Here is a 16,561-nt window from a genome sequence, read left to right on the forward strand (position 1 = left end):
TGACTGTCCCAAGCCAGCATGCAAGCCCACGTGCTCCCTATTGCACCTGACTCCTATCATCTTTGGTCTCTGCATCATCTGTTTGGAGCAAGCTGCATCCAGCACGGCACAGTAACAAGAGCTCTGGTGTCAGGCTGGGTTCCTATCCTACCTCTGCTGCATACAAAGTGCGTGACACTACTCAACCTCCCTGAGCCTCAGTTTTCTCATCTGTAAAACAGGATAAAGATGACTACCTCTCCTCTCATCTACTATGTGAAGCAATTGCCCTAACACCTGTGGACTGCCAGGTCCTCCACACATGTATTCAATAATTGTCAGTTCTCTACCTCCTTGAACTTAACAGTGACGCTTTTCCCACGTGTCCGTGTGTTCTGGGTACCAAGACCCATCCTGGCTGTAACTGGGTTACAGACTGTGGGCTGGTAGACTTGTAAGACTTTATCAGTCACAGGATATGTCCCACCCCACAGAAAGGAAAGGAAGGCAATGCCCCCGTTAAAGCCTGATACGAACTTCTCCATGGTTCCAGCCTAGAGCTTGCTTATGGAAGATCCAAGATCTAGCAGAAATATCTTCTAACTCAGTTTGCAGGAAGGGAAGGAACAGAGGAAAGCCATGGCTATGTGGCCACTCACAGCCGCTCTGTGCGGAAGCACTCAGAGCCTGGAGCCGGAGGCAACAAATTTGCAAGTTTTTTCTCTACTTCCAAATCTATTTTTATGTTTGAGCTGCCTTACATTATTAAGATTATGCCTTAACAATATGCCTGTCTTCTCAAACTAGAACCGAAGCTCCTTAAAAACAGTGGGAGTCCTCTTAGATCCTCTTTTCTATGCCTCACGGTGTTATTAATGGATTATTTCTCTGCAGGAAACCTACAAATAACCAAAGTTATTATCATGGACTCTGATATTTTTTAAATAGTGACAATGAGGAGCACTTATGCAGCCCCTGCTATGGGTCAGGCACTGTTCTAAGCACTTGACACATATTAACTCTTCCAACAATGTTATGAACCAGGTACCATATGAGCCCCATTATACAGATAAGGAAACCAAGGCTCAGAGAGGGTAATCAACTTGCCTGGGGTCACACAGCCAGGAAGAGGTGAAGTCAGGATGCAAACCAGGCCCCTTAGCTCCAGAGCCCACAGCCCCTACCCACCCCATCCCCCAACGCCACCATGGGCTTTGGGTTAGAAGGAACCCCAGCTCTGGTGCTGAACTAGTCTGAAGGAGTTTGGAGGAGGCACGTTCTCTCTTGAAGCCAATTTTCTTGCCTGTAAAATGGAATGTCTGAGGATTAAATAAAACACACCATGTAATGTGCCAGCAAACAATAAGCAACACAATACGTGACAGCTGTGATTTGCATTATTATAACAATCACTCAATTGGCAAATCTTTTAGTTGAGTAAAAATGTATCCACACAGCTGTGTGTAGAGCTTAATGCGATTATATTAATGATTGATTACCTTTATTCCTGTCTTAGTTCGGTTTCCCCCAAAATCAGGCCCTGAGGCAGACTCTGGGGTGCCAGTAGGATACTCGGGAGGTGGTCCCAGGAAACATGATGAAACAAAGAGGTGAGGCAGGGAAGAAAGGAAAGCCCATAGAGGATGTGTTATGGTTGAGGGGGTGGGGGTGGGGGGTGTCTCCATGAGGGTAAGAGCCTGCTCTGTTCCAGCCCTAGGGAAGAGGGCCTGGAATCTAGGCCAGAGGGCACAGGTCAAGGGTAAAGGGGACGAGACGGTTGTGGACAGAACTTTCTTATGCAAAGTAATGACAATACTTAACAGAAAAACTGATAAGCATGAATTTGACAGCAAACAATTATAAATTATGTTATATATAATATACATGTTATATATTAGTATATAAATTATAGAAGACCTTATTAAAGACCTCACTAATTCAAAGTAAGATATTCAATGTGTATTGGAGGCATTTAAAAATGACAGGAATTTTCAGAAGAAGCTGTGGGTGAAGGGTAAACGCGACCTTTTCATCTTCTGCAAATGGGAATTTGACCTTGGGTTGACTTTCTGGCTCTAATCCTTTGAATCTAACGGGGCAATGTGGACTCTGTTAATAGACCATGCTGCTCGTGGCAGAACTGACTCTGATGGGTAAAATGCATATAGAATGGGAGTTCTCAGTATGAACTTGAAATACCTGATGAGGAATCCACAGCTTTGGGGATCCCTGAGTAACATGACTGTTATAACTGGGCATGTCCCCTGCAGGGACCCTAGGAGCAATACTGATGGAGGTTTTACAAGAGCTCTTGTCCCCTAAGCCAGGATGGTTCCCACACCTGCTGAATGTGAATCTCATCACCTTGCACCTGAACTGCCACTTGCAGGTGAGGACAAGGAAGAGCAGCCCCCGAGGACCCACAGAGGAGAAGCCTGATGCTGCCCTGCATCACACAGATGCTAAGTGTGATCGGTGTTAACCTTGTGTGTCTGGATGCTTAGTTAAGACCTCAAAGAACCTCGTGCATGAGCCCAACAGAAGCCTTCCTGTTTTAATGAATATGCCATGATGTACAAACTAATCACTCCACTCTCGCCCTTAGAAATATATTAGAGTTCGTTGTAATAATTAGCACAATGATCTGTAGGTGTGTGTCAGTGAGTCTGAGTGCTTGCCCATAATTAGTTTTCTGAAATAAATGAAAAGAGCCCCCTTGAACTTTTATTTACATAAGGAATGTGTTAAGAAAAGTCTGTTCTCTATACAAATGGCACAGAACTCAGAAACAGAAATGTGAATTCACTGGAACCAAGAGTCAGAGTGAGGACTGAAGGTGGGCTTCATCCAGCCCGTTCTCATTGCTCCCAGGTCAGCTGAAGTTTACACACTCTGCCCCAGAGGGATGGAGGTGAAATGCATTCATACATAAAAGATAAAGAGGTCTGAAAGCAGAGATGTGAACAAAGGAATGTTCTAGATGAGCTTTGAGGGGACAGAAGACTTTCTATAAAAGAAAAGGTGTGAGAAGGTCATAAAGGGAATATTTATATTTGTGCAGAGCTAATAATAAAAACAAGTCACATTGGGAAAGCCATACCGTGTGGTTCCAACTATGAAGAAAGGGAAACAGGTATATTATATATGCACATACAAACACAACATATGTACACAAGGACTCTTATCAAAGTATTAAGAGCACCTCTAGGTGTTCTCTATAGCAAGGGGAAGGGGACTTTGACCTTGGATGGCTTACATTTTGTGTGGCTTTTATTTTCAAAACAAAGCTGTATCTGGGAATTACTTCTGTAACTAAAATTATAATTGGAAATTACCTTTAAAAAGAATTTGCCCAAAAAGGGGAGGATTTACAATAGAATTCCATTTTAATACTGAGCTACTCCTAGGCATTTAAAATGTGATTCAGTTCACAGAAATCCAGTTTACCCTTTCAGATGCTCTGACGAGAGAGAGCAAGTCATTTGTGTGACGGGCGGACAAATGGGGGCATCAAAAGACAGCTCGTCACACACTTAAGAATTGTCGGATTTTTCTTTTTTCCAACACCGGGACCAAGGAATCCCTGGACTGAAGACCAAGATGACCAGAACCCCTGAGACTACCCCCTCTTCATTTTTCAAATGGCTGGCTGTAAGGAATCAGCGCCAGCTTACCTATGTGAGTGTGGCCACAAAGCCAGAGGCAGAAGAGAGACCAGTAAGAACATTGGGGAGACTTAGTAACCCCCAATGTTTATGCCTAACTCTATAGGATTACAGTCCTATAGATATATTAATTATATTAATCCCATACATAGCGCCTTTTTTTCAATGACCCCTTAAAGAAGCTTTTTAGATTATTTTTTTCCAATCATCACCCCCAACTCCCATGAGACTTGGATACCACAGACATACTGGGTATCTATGTATGTATATGACTGTACAGAGATCCGAAAACTATTACATCAAGGTGTTTTTTTCCACCTCTCTTCCCTAAAAACAACTTTGTGCCCCATTGGGGGTGATTTCACCCCTGTGAAAATGCACATTGTGTTTGTGTGTGTGTGTGTGTGTGTGTGTGTGTGTTTGTGTATAAAATAAAAGGTCCAGCATAATACTTTCTTTCTTCATCATATGTCCTGTGTTGTCTCCATTTCCACAGGAGTCAGGTGTTATTTTTCCCAGGTGAAAAAAATAGGGTATTTTCCTCTGTGTGTGTATATATGCATGTTCACGTGTGTATGTGTATAAGTGTGTGTGTGTGTCTCGGTAGTGCCACAGCAGTAAAATCACACTCATAAATTCAAATGCAAAACAGAAGAAAAGAAAAAAAGACAAAGAAGAAAGTAAAAAGGACTTTGAGAATGCATACGAAGCAGGAGAAATGGTTCTGGCCAAAACCAATCACAGCAGTTCTGACCCAGGGCAACATACCTGAGCTGCAAGGCTCCTGCGATGAGAGACATACTATAGCCAATGTATTCTTGTTTCCTTGCCGTGCTTTTTCTACGAACGCCCATGAGATACTATTGGGGACAGGACTGAAACCCAAGTAGACCATCTGCTAAATACCACTGCAAGGATACCTGAGAGTGCCAAGAATAAACGGTGTCAGACACAGCTTTCCTCCGACCCAACACCCACCTGGCTGTTGGTGCCGGGAAACTCATAGGAACCGATGGTTTTGAGAGGTTCAGCTCTGTTCAGAAAGACTTGTGACTTCTGAAACCCCACTTCATCATACTGAGAGGAAATAAAGGTAGGCTTAAAGTTGCCAAGTTGGCAACAAAGAACCATCCCCAGCAGGGCTACCAGGGAGAAGGAGAGAAGAAACCAGACATTAAACAGACAACTGAAACCAGAATGAGCTGAGCAATTCCGGAAGTACCTTGGGTACGTTCCACAGGATAAAAGGCTGGCTTCTCAAACCTTATCACCTACTCCCCAGTCGGATTTATTCCCAAATCAAAGCTGTCCAGAGTGGGAAGAGCCCCCAGAGTAAGAAAAAAAGCTATACACAGTTGACCTTTGAACAACATGAGTTTGAACTTCGTGGATCCATTTATACATGGATTTTTTCCAGTAAATCATACATGACCTGTGGCTGAAATGGCAGATATGGAGGGCCCTCTATGGGACTTGAGTTCATGGACGGTGGTATCCCTGGTGGGTCCTGGAACCAAGCCCCTGAGCATAGTGAGGGATGACTATATATCTGACACAAGTTTCACAAAACAATACCAATACTTAGCCTCACTTCATGCAATGCATTCCAATATAATCTAATCTAGGAGAATCTAATTTCATTTTTTTTTTATTGGCTGTATTGGGTCTTCGTTGCTGCACATGGGCTTTCTCTAGTTGAGGCGAGTGGGGGCTACTCTTCGTTGCGGTGTGCAGGCTTCTCATTGCCGTGGCTTCTCTTGCTGCAGAGCATGGGCTCCAGGCGCTCGGGCTTCAGTAGTTGTGGCACGTGGGCTCAATAGTTGTGGCTCGCGGGCTCTAGAGCACAGGCTCAGTAGTTGTGGCCCACGGGCTTAGTTGCTCTGTGGCATGTGAGATCTTCCCGGACCAGGGCTCAAACCTGTGTCCCCTGCATTGGCAGGCAGATTCTTAACCACTGCGCCACCAGGGAAGCCCTATTTCATATTTTTAATGAGGGCTACAGCCCAGTGGTACACATATACAATGGAATGCTACTCAGCCATAAAAAAGAACAAAATTTTGCCACTTGCAGCAACATGGATGGACTTGCAAGACATTATGCTAAGTGAAATAAGTCAGAGAAAAATAAATACATATCACTTACATGTGGAATGTAAAAAAATACAACAAACTAGTGACTATATCAAAAAAGAAGCAGACTCACAGACGTGGGAAACAGACTAGTGGTCACCAGTGGGGAGAGGGAAGGGAGGCAGGCAACACAGGGGTAGGGGAGTAAGAGGTACAAACTATTCAGTGTAAAATAAACTACATGGATTTATGGTACAGCATGGGGAATATAGCCAATATTTTCTAATAACTATAAATGGAGGATAACCTTTAAAAATTGTGAGTCATTATATTGTACACCTGTAACATATCGTATAGCAACTATACTTCAATTTAAAAAATAAATAAATAAATAAAAAATAAACTCCATAACACTCATCTTAGCAATGATTTTTTGGTTATGACACCAAAAGCACAAGAAACAAAAGGAAAAATAAATAAGTGGGACTGTATCAAACTAAAAAGCTTCTGCAAAGCAAACAATCAAAAAATGAAAAAATCTACCAAAAGGGAGAAAATACTGCAAACCATACATCTGCTATGTATCCAAAATACATAAGGAACTCCTACAACTCAATAGCAAAAAAAAAAAAAGATCCAATTAAAACATGGGCAAAAGACCTGAATAGACATTTTTCCAAAGAATTACACATTTACAAAAGGCCAACACGTATATGAAAAGCTGTTCAGTATGTTCAGTATCATTAATCATCACGGAAATAAAAATCATAACCACAATGAGATATCACCTCACACCTGTTAGAATGGCTACCACGAAAAAGACAAGAGATAGCAAGTGTAGGTGAGGATATGGAGAAAAGGGAACCCTTGGGCACGGTTGACAAGAATGTAAACTGGTGCAGCCACTATGGAAAACAGTATGGAGCTTCCTCAAAAACTTAAAAATGGAACTAACATATGATCCAGCTATCCCACTTCTGGGTATATATCCAGAGAAGATGAAATTATCACCTCAAAGAGATATCGGCACCTCCGTGTTCACTGCAGCATTATTCCCAATAGCTAAGATATGGAAGCAACCTAAACGCACACTGATGGACGAATGGATAAAGAAAATACACCATACACACACACACACACACACACACAATGGAATATTATTCAACCATAGAAAAGAAAACATCGTGCTATTTACAACAACATGGATGGAGCTTGAGAGCATTATGCTAAGAGAAATAAGTCAGAGAAAGACAAATACTGCATGGTCTCACATGTGGAATCTAAAAACACTGAATTCATAAAACAGTAGAATGGTGGCTGCCAGGAACTAGGGGGTTGGAGAAATGGTGAGGGGTTGGTCAAAGGGTACAAACTTCCAGTTATAAGAATGGGTTCTGGGGAATCTAATGTACGATGTGTTGACCGTTTAACAATACTGTATTGTTAGTACTTGAAAGTTGCTAAGAGAGTAAATCTTAACTGTTCTCACCACACACACAAAAAAGGTAATTATGTGAGGTGACGGATGTGTTAACTAACCTTATCGTGGTAATCATTTCCCAATAAGTATGTGTGCTAAGTCATCACACTGCACACCCTGAACTTACACAGTGTTATTTGTCAATTACATCTCAATAATACTGGCGCAAAAAACAAACAGGCAAAGGGCAGCCTCTCTCACTTGGCCCCCACCTCATAGATTAAAAGATCACATGTCTGCTGAATCGGGCTCTACCTTCTGGTGAAATTCCACCTCGCTCTGTGGTCAACACAGGCAGGGGTGGGGGAGATGCACAGTCTGGGAAAACCATGGCCCGCAGACCCCAGATGCTTCTCCCACCTTCCACAGCGGCTACCTGCGTTCCTCGCCTTCCTGCAACCCTCCCCACGCCCTCATCCTGAGGTCTCAGCGACCCCTCCGTCTCTCCGGCTCTCACAAAACCATGAAAATCAAGCCCAGCTCCAATCAGAAAAGCATCCACCCTCTGGTTAAGTCTCTGATGTCCTAAATATGTCCTGTGAAGCAGTATGTTTCCAATCTAGATTTCACACAGAAGCTTGAGCAACCTTTGCAAAATCAGATCTGACCGGATCTTCCACTTAAATCACTTTAAGGCCTTCCCTTTAACGCCTTAGAAGCGAGAATCACTGCCTACACCAGGGCTTCCACCAGGGCATACTACAGCTTGTGGGCCAAATGCAGCCAGGCACCCGTTTTTATAAATAAAGTTTTATTGGAACATCACCACGCCCGCTTATTCACCTATTGTCTGCGGCTGCTTTTGCTACGACGGCAGAGGTGTCGCAGACCACCTGGCCTGCAAAGCCTAAAACCTTTACTGTCTGGCCCCTTACAGAAAAAGTATGCCCACGCCTGGCTTTCCCACCTAGCTCTGTTGTTGTTGCTGCTATTATAGAATCTATATAATATAAAATTACCATTTTAAACATCTCTAAGGGTACAGTTCCATGGCATTAAGTATATTCACATTGTTGTGTAACCATGCAACCATCCATCTCCAGAACTTTTCCACTTCCCAAACTGAGACTCTACCCAGTAAACACTGACTCCTCATCCCCCTCCTCCTGCCCCTGGCAACTTCTATCCTACTTTCTCTTTGTGTGAACTTGCCTGTTCTAGGCATCTTGCATAAGTAGAACCATACCATAGTTGTCCTTTTGTGTCTGGCTTATTTCACTTAGCATAATGTTTTCAAGGTTCATCCATGTTGTAGCAGGTGTCAGAATTTCCTTCCTTTTTATGGCTGAATAATATTTTGTTGTACAGATGGACCACACTGTGTTCCTCCCTGCATCTGCAGATGGACACTTTCAGCTGCTGTGAACAGTGTTGCCACCCACCTGGCCCCAAGTCTCCTCCTGCCTCCCCTGCCTGCTCCCTGAGCCATGGAGGCCTTCCGTCAATTCCTGCCATGGGTCATGCTCCCTTCCTGGAACACCTCTCACCCCTTCCACCACCTTAATCCCTAATTAGCCTCAGTCCAAGCAGTTCTTCTGGAAACCATGCCCCACCAAACCCTCCCCAGTTCCCCCACTCACCTCCCTGCCAGTGCAAACTCAATCAGCTCCATAAGCTCTGACAGCATCCTGCACTTTCCCCTGATGGCCTGTAACACTGTTTGTAATTACTGGACACAAGATTATAACACCTGTGTGTGGTTATGTGCTTAATGCTGGTGTTCACGAAGCCAAGGGCTTTGTCTTTTTCTTTTCCATTATACCGCTGCCAACTAGCCCAGAGCCTAGAACACACCACATTTCATCAATTCTAAGATGCACATGCTTTTACCCTTATCACAGGATGCATCTTACGATCAACATCTTAGATTCACCCGCATATGGTAATGAGAGCTCACAAAACACCGCCTAAATCGTTGAAATGGAAATGCAACAAAACGTTCGCCAGTGCTCCCCCACATCAGAGCTCCCAGAACCAGGATCCACATCTCTCACACACAACAGTCCCCAAATTTAGACTCTTCCCTTCATCTCCTAATAGGATTATAGGTAACCATTTTATCTTCTACGTCTGGAATGCAATTTTGTTCAATGTAAATATTTAAAGCACGCTACCCACTTTGTGACCCTGTTTAGCATTTCTTCCATTTTTAATATAATGAGAACCTCAAAGTCTGCAAGGGGCCCAGGCCACAGTCAGCCTCTGGGGGGCCCTGCAGAGAGCTGGCCCATGTCTCTCATTAGCCAGCACGTAGCCACAGACACCGTGTCAACCTCTGCTGGGCAGCAAGACCCCCCAAACCAGATTCAGCACACACCACGTCCACTTGCAGGATTTTTCTCCTCTGGGGGCCTGGGGCCCCACCTTCAACTTCTGTATGAAGACCTTCACTCTGATAGTCCATTTCTCCACACCTTGAGTCCCCCCCACCGCCAGCAGGCCCACACAGGCATCTCAGGTATAAACACAGAGCAAGGCCCATGCATAGCGTCAGTCAGAGCTGCACTGCAAGCACAGCAGCCACCTGACACAGGTAGCGAATGGCTACACCTGGAAGGTTCCACACTTGGAACGTGGCCAGTACAAATTGAAATGAGCTGCGGATATAAAATGCACTCCAGATTTCAAAGACTTAGTATGGAGAAAAGAAAAAAATACTTCTGTAGTAATATTTTGCACTGGTTCTATGCTGAAATGACCATGTTTTGATATACTGGGTTAAACGACATATGAAAATTAATGTCACTTGTTCCTTTTTACTCTTTTTAAGGCAGCTATTAGAAAACATAAGGCCACATATGCAGCTGGCATCCTAGTTCTAGGGATAGCACTAGGATAGACTCTGCAGGGACTGGCAAATTTTTCCCGTAAAGGGCCAGATGGTAAAGATTTCAGCTGTGGAGGCCATACTCAACTCAGCCATGGTAGCAGGAAAGCATCCACAGATGAAACAGAACGGAAGGGACCTAGATGTGTTGCAATAAATTCAGATTTGGCTCCTGGGTTATAAGTTTCCAACCCTGACTTCAGAGCATTACTAGAAGGAAAGGAAAGGGAAGGGAAGGGAGGGGAGGGGGGAGGGGGAGGGGAGGGGGGGAGGGAAGGAAAGGAAAAAAGGGGGGTGAGTCATTTCTGGAATATTCCTTTCTATTTATTTTCCAGACCAGCCAGTAGGGAAAATCCACCTTTCACTCAAATGGAGAAGGGAAACACAAGCTGATTTGAGGCTTCCCTGACTGGGAGGCTCAGCCGCCCCGGGCACCCACCAAATGCACTCACTTGGGCGTGTGGGCCTCGTCTACGCGGTGACCCAGCTGGAACTCGTGAGACTTGCTCCGATGCAGCGCCGTGAAACCTGGGATCAGGTGGATCAGCTTCCGGGAGGAGGGCGGCGGGGTCCCCGGGGGCTTCAGTTTGTTCTTCCTCCTCAGGGGCGGCGTGCCCGGCGGGGTCACGGTGGTGACGATGTTGGGGGTGCGCGGCGGGGTGCGGACCGCGTGCCGCTGCCGGGGCGACGGGGGCAGGGACCGGTGGCCCGACTCCAGCGGCGGGGGCGGGCAGAGGCCCGGGTAGGCGTCCACGGTGAGCCTGTCCACGTGCGTGTACACGGGGGCCCCCGGGGTGGGGCCGGCGTGACAGTAGTGCTGGACGCACTTGGACTGGACCCTGGGGCTCTGGGAGAGGTGGGTGCGGATCCACGGGGTCGGCTCCGGGGGGCACACGGGGTTGTTCTCCTTCCCCGTCTCCGTGGTGGGCCACTGGATGGTCCAGTCTTGTTTGGAAAGGTTGCCTCCTGAGTTGGAACAAAGGAGCAGAGACGACAGATGAGCCGTGGGAAAGCGGGTGAATTACACTGCAAGAGCCTTACCGTAGACGCACGTTACACCCTACACGGGGTACAACGCGTGCTGGTTACAGCCTACGCACGATACGCTGTACGCATATTTACATACATTATGCACCATATGCTGTATGCCTGTTTACGTAAACTCAACCACACCCACTTGGCCCCTCCAAAAAGAATGGAACCCTTCCTTGACCCTCTCCCCATAACCCCCATTCAACAGCCTTGCCCTCCACTGTCCAGGCCTGGGGAGCCCACAGCTCACACGTCCAAGGGAAGAGCATGGCAGGTGTGGGGAGAGGCAAGGAGGGTGGGAAGGACCAAAGCATAGAGGTAGGAAGGGGATTTTTTTGGTCTTACAACAGTCTATTAGAAAAAATGAAGCACTAAAAAAAAAAAAAAATCCTACTGTCTGAACCCAACTTGAGGTTTTCAGCCATGATATAAGCTAAATGAGAAAATAAAAATAAATCCGGGGACTTCCCTGGTAGTGCAGTGGATAAGACTCTGCATTCCCAGTGCAGGGGGCTGGGGTGGAGCCCTGGTCAGGGAACTAGATCCCACGTGCATGCTGCAACTAAGAGCTGGCAAACTACAACTAAGGAGCCCACATGCCGCAACTGAGACCAGGTGCAACCAAATAAGTAAATAAATATTTAAATATTTTTTAAAAATAACTAAATTCAATTGTGCAGGGTCCCCAATCCCCCGGGGCCGAGGAGTGGTACTGGTCCACAGCCTGTTAGGAACCGGGCGGCACAGCAGGAGGTGAGCCTCGGGCGAGCCAGCAAAGCTTCATCTGCCACTCCCCATCACTACCCATCGCTCGCATGACCACCTGAACCATCACACCCCCACATCTGTCCATGAAAAAATTGTCTTCCACGATACCGGTTTGTGGTGCCAAAAAGGTTGGGGACCACTGCAAGAGTGCATTAACATTTTTCACTAATCTGCCGTCTTGAGAGTGCAAACACAAATTTGGTCTACACATACAGACTCTCAGGCTACAATGTGCAGTCCTACATCCTCTACACCAAGAGATGTAAAAGCATAAGTATCAAATACTAAGACCAAATGTACAGAATCCAGAACCAAGTCAGGGCAGGCACTTTCCTGGGTCCCTTTTCCGGTGTCTTCTCAAAGGCAATACATAGTGACAATGGGGCAGCTGGCTCAGGAAGCTGAAGGGACAGGTGAGGGCAGACCTCCAGGCCCATGGGCCAAGGTGCAGGGTGGATTTTATACCAAGTTCAACAGGAAGCCATTGAGGGTTTTGATCTAAAGTTCCTCTCTCTCGTTACCATCTGGCACCATACAAAGATATTACATCACTATTGACTATACTCCCCCGAATCACTATGCTGTGTACCAGGAACTAAGAGTGGTGTGGGTCCATTATACCTCCAAAGACAAAGAAACTTATAGAAAAAGAGATCAGATTTGTCATTACCAGAGGCGGGGGGGAGGAGGGAAACTGGATGAAGGCTGGCAAAAGGTACAAACTTCCAGTTATAAGATAAATAACTACTAGGGACCTGATGTACAACGAGATTAATATAATTCACACTGCCGTTTGTTATATATGAAAGTTGTTAGGAGAGTAAACCCTAAGCGTTCTCATCACAAGGAAAAAACTACTTTTTTTGTTTTTCTCTTCTCTTGTATCTATATGAGATGATAGATGGTCACTAAACCTACTGTGGTCATCACTTCATGGTGTATGTAAGTCAAAACATTATCTGGTACACCGTAAACACAGACAGTGCTGTATGTCAATTACTTCTCAATAAAACTGGAAGAGAGAGAGAGAGAGAGAAAGAGAATAGATAAATGATAGCTAAATAATAAATAGATGATAGATAAAATTTAACTAATCCAAAAAAATAAAATAAAGTTCATTTCTCAAAGATACTGGGGCTGTTGCTTGGACAAGGAGACCCAGTTAAAAGGCATCACAGGGCTCCCGGTGAGAGATGATGCTGGCTTCCACTTGGGTGGTGGCAGCAGAGATGGAGAGAAGTCAGCAGGTGTCAACAGAGGGCCACGTGGCAGGACCCGGAAGAAGGCGATGGAATGGGCCCTCCCATCACAGGCCAAGGAAGGAGATTTGGGGCGGAAATAAAATCCAACTTGTGGCTGACTAGCAGTAACACTAACAATTACTATAAGGACCATAACAAGAGCTAATTTATAGAGTATTTGACAGTTTACAAAGTGCTTTCATGAACACTGACTCACTGCCCCCTTTTTAATTAAAACAACTCATTTTGCTATTACATATTCATTACAGAAAAATTAGAAAATTCAGATAAGGAAAAAGGCAATGTTGTTCTACAGCCGAGCCATCATCCCTACGAACGCTTGGCTGTGCAGCCTGTCAGACGGTTTGCTGCGCATTTTTTTTAAAGAAATGCTGTAAGACCTTATTGAGTGGTTTGTCATCTGCTTTATTCATTTGTTATGTTGGGACTGTTCCACACCTTACTTAATTTTCTTAAATCTGTGTGCAAAGGGCCATTTTGATCTCCAGTTTGTAGATAAGGAAATGTATGTGTAGAGATGAAGATGTCCCCAAGGTTACAGCAGAGATGGGAAGTGGCAGCCAGGATTCAAACCCAGGAGCTTGGCCCGCTCAACAACGAGGGCACAGGGCCTCCGGGACAGAGTGGGACGTGCATTCACCAAAGACCCTGGACCGTCATAATCAGCCAATGGGAGCAGAAGCTGGAGCAAGGGCTATTTCTGGCGAGAGTGTCCCTTTTCCCTCCTCCCAGACTTTGCCAGAACATTCTACCAAAATCACTATCACTGTGGTATCAATTCTTAAATATTTACACATACACATATGCCCAGTGACTAAGAGAGCCAGCCCTGGAGTCAGATGACTTGGCCCTAATTCTGGCTCTCCTACTTCCTGGCTGTGTGACCTTTGGCACCCATCAAACTTCTCTGAGTCTTAGCTTTATCAGCAGTGAGACGGGGCAATAATAGACCTGCCCTAGGGGAATATATGAGGATCAAATGCAATAACACAAGCAGTGTGCTGAGCCCAGCACCTGGCACACAGCTGGCACTCCATAAGTGTTAGCTGCTTGTATTGTAATTCTCAACACCATGGTGATGTGTTGCTACCTCCCATTTAAAGCATATGAACCTGTGCTGAGACCTGTCCACGCACCAGATGCCGTCACCACCCTACGTACCTCTAGGAAGCTGAGGTTCAGAGAGGCTGAACAGCTCTGAGAGAATCAGCGAATCAAGCCCATATCAGCTTCTCCATCACTCAGCAAGCTCTGGATTGATGTATTTGCTCAGGGAATACAAACACATTGCCAAGGGAGCCTAAGTAAAATATGTGTAGGAAAGTAAATCTATTTTTTAAGTTCTCTTAATCATATATGGCACTCCAAGGCCACAGGGAAGTACTTTGGGCATTATCACTAGAGCTCACGCTCCTCTGAGTGAAGTGAAAAGAATGTGGGACTGCGACTCAGAGGGATCGGCTTAGAATTCTGGTTCCACTGCTGATCAGCTCTGTGATCTTGGGCCAGTTACTTGACCTCTCTGAGACTCTGGGGGTTTGTAAAATGAGAATGAGTGATCATGGCTCCCTTGAAGGGTGCAGTGAGGATTCAACACATTCATTCATTCATCCAAGTATATTTCACAAATATTTGAACTCTTCTCATATACCAGGCACTGTTCTAGGCACAGGGATAGAGCAATGAACAAAACAGATGAAAGTCCCTGTCCTCACAGAGCTAAAGTTCTTGGTAAGGAAACAGAGGAGAAAAGGGGATGAACAAAAAAGTGACATTAAATTACCTATAAGATGTCATATATAATATGTTGTCCATAATATGTCCTTGATAATAAACGTGATGGAGGAAAAGAAAGCTGGATGTGGGTACCAAAAGAGAGTTCTGGGGCTACTTTAATCAGAAAAGGGTGTACAGGTGACAGTAGGCATTTGAGCAAATATCAGAGGGAAGCAAGGAGCAAGCTAATAAGATGAAACTGTCTCATTTATCAGCATGGAGCCTGGACCACACAATGATGCAGACAAATGGGCAGGTGCTTGAGGATGAGTGAGACTGGGTGCCTGGGACTCATCCAGTCTGCTCCCCAGGCATTCGCTGCTCCAGCCCCTGGGATCGGGCATCTGTCTTCCCCTGTCCTCGAGATGCTCACAGCCCAGTGGGAAGATCCGTGATGAAATAAGCACCCACTGCGACTGTGCTCCCAGGTATAGACCCAAAGGAATTGAAAGCAGCACTCCAATGTTTGTACCTGAATGTTCACAGCAATGCTAATCACAACAGCCAAAAGGTAGAAACAACCCAAATGCCCATCAATTGACAAACGGATAAAGTAAATGCGGTGTGTCCATACGATAGAATGTGATTCCACCATCAAAAAGAATAAAGTCCTGATACATGCTACGATTTGGATGAACCTCAAAAACACGATGCCAAGTGGAATCAGCCAAACATGAAGTGTCACAAAGTGTATAATTCCATTTATATGAAATGTCCAGAACAGGCAAATCCATAGGGACAGAAATCAGACTCAGGGTTGCCAGGGGCTGGGGAGGGGGAGGGTGGAAGAAAGAATGGGGAGCAACTGTTTAATGGGTGCAGAGTTTCCTTTAGGGGGGATAAAAAATGTTTGGGGACTTGATGGAGGTGGCGGTTGCACAACATTGGAACCGTTCACTTTTAAATGGTTAATTGCATGTTCTGTGAGTTTCATCTCAATTAAATAAATAAATAAGTACTCACAATAGGGAACAGGGAATCCAATGTTAGAGAAAGTGCAGGTGAGTGAGAGCAGAAGGGAGGAAGCCAGCTTTCTGGGAAGGGGTGGGCGAAGGCATCCCGGAGGAGAGGGCACCTAAGCCCAGATCTTGAGGATGAAGGAGAACGTCCTATAAAAGGGGCCGAGTGGAGGGTGTAGGAGGAAGGATGTGGACAGAGGGAATAACAAGGTCAAGGGCCAGGAGATGGTAGAACATGGCAAGTCTGGAGGACTGCAGCAGTCCGGTGGGGCTGGAGATACTCCACGCGGGGAAGAGATCCAAGGTGAGGCTGGAAAGAAAGGCAAAGGTAGACCATCCAGGGGTTTGCTCTCCTAAGCGGAAGGGGACTGTGACTGATCCCCTGCACTGGCCTCCTGTGGAGCTCCGTGAAACCTGACACAGCCAAGGGCTCATGGCCATCAAACCCAGTAATAAGCAAGGAGGAAGCCCTGGTCCATCACATCATGCAGCTGTAAGCTTGAGGCTTGGACCCCAGCCCCACGGTCATCCCCAAGGAGGGGCTGGCACTCCCCCAACCATAAATGATGATGGCACGGAGGTCAAGCTCCTGCCTGGCCATACTGTTACATCCACAAGGCTTGGGCCCCAAACCCCTGCTCATGCCAAGGGAAGGGCTGGCTCTCCTGGTGGGAAAATGCTGAGAAGTTTGTTGGGGCCGAAGGCCAAGGTTCTTCCCATCATATCACTGTTATACCCCAACC

At 45.7% G+C, this 16,561-nt stretch overlaps 1 protein-coding gene across 1 annotated transcript in view; it reads right to left on the reverse strand.

Annotated features, from left to right (window-relative positions):
• The window catches only part of KSR2 (kinase suppressor of ras 2), a 399,544-nt gene that overhangs the window by 236,235 nt on the left and 146,748 nt on the right, over nt 1–16,561 (reverse strand). The window contains exon 4 of the mRNA XM_057745629.1: nt 10,474–10,987. Within this exon, the coding sequence (XP_057601612.1) occupies nt 10,474–10,987 (514 nt within the window). The remainder of the gene's footprint in view (nt 1–10,473; nt 10,988–16,561) is intronic.

This window comes from Hippopotamus amphibius, chromosome 8, assembly GCF_030028045.1.
Source record: "Hippopotamus amphibius kiboko isolate mHipAmp2 chromosome 8, mHipAmp2.hap2, whole genome shotgun sequence".
In the NCBI taxonomy this organism is placed as follows: domain Eukaryota; kingdom Metazoa; phylum Chordata; class Mammalia; order Artiodactyla; family Hippopotamidae; genus Hippopotamus; species Hippopotamus amphibius.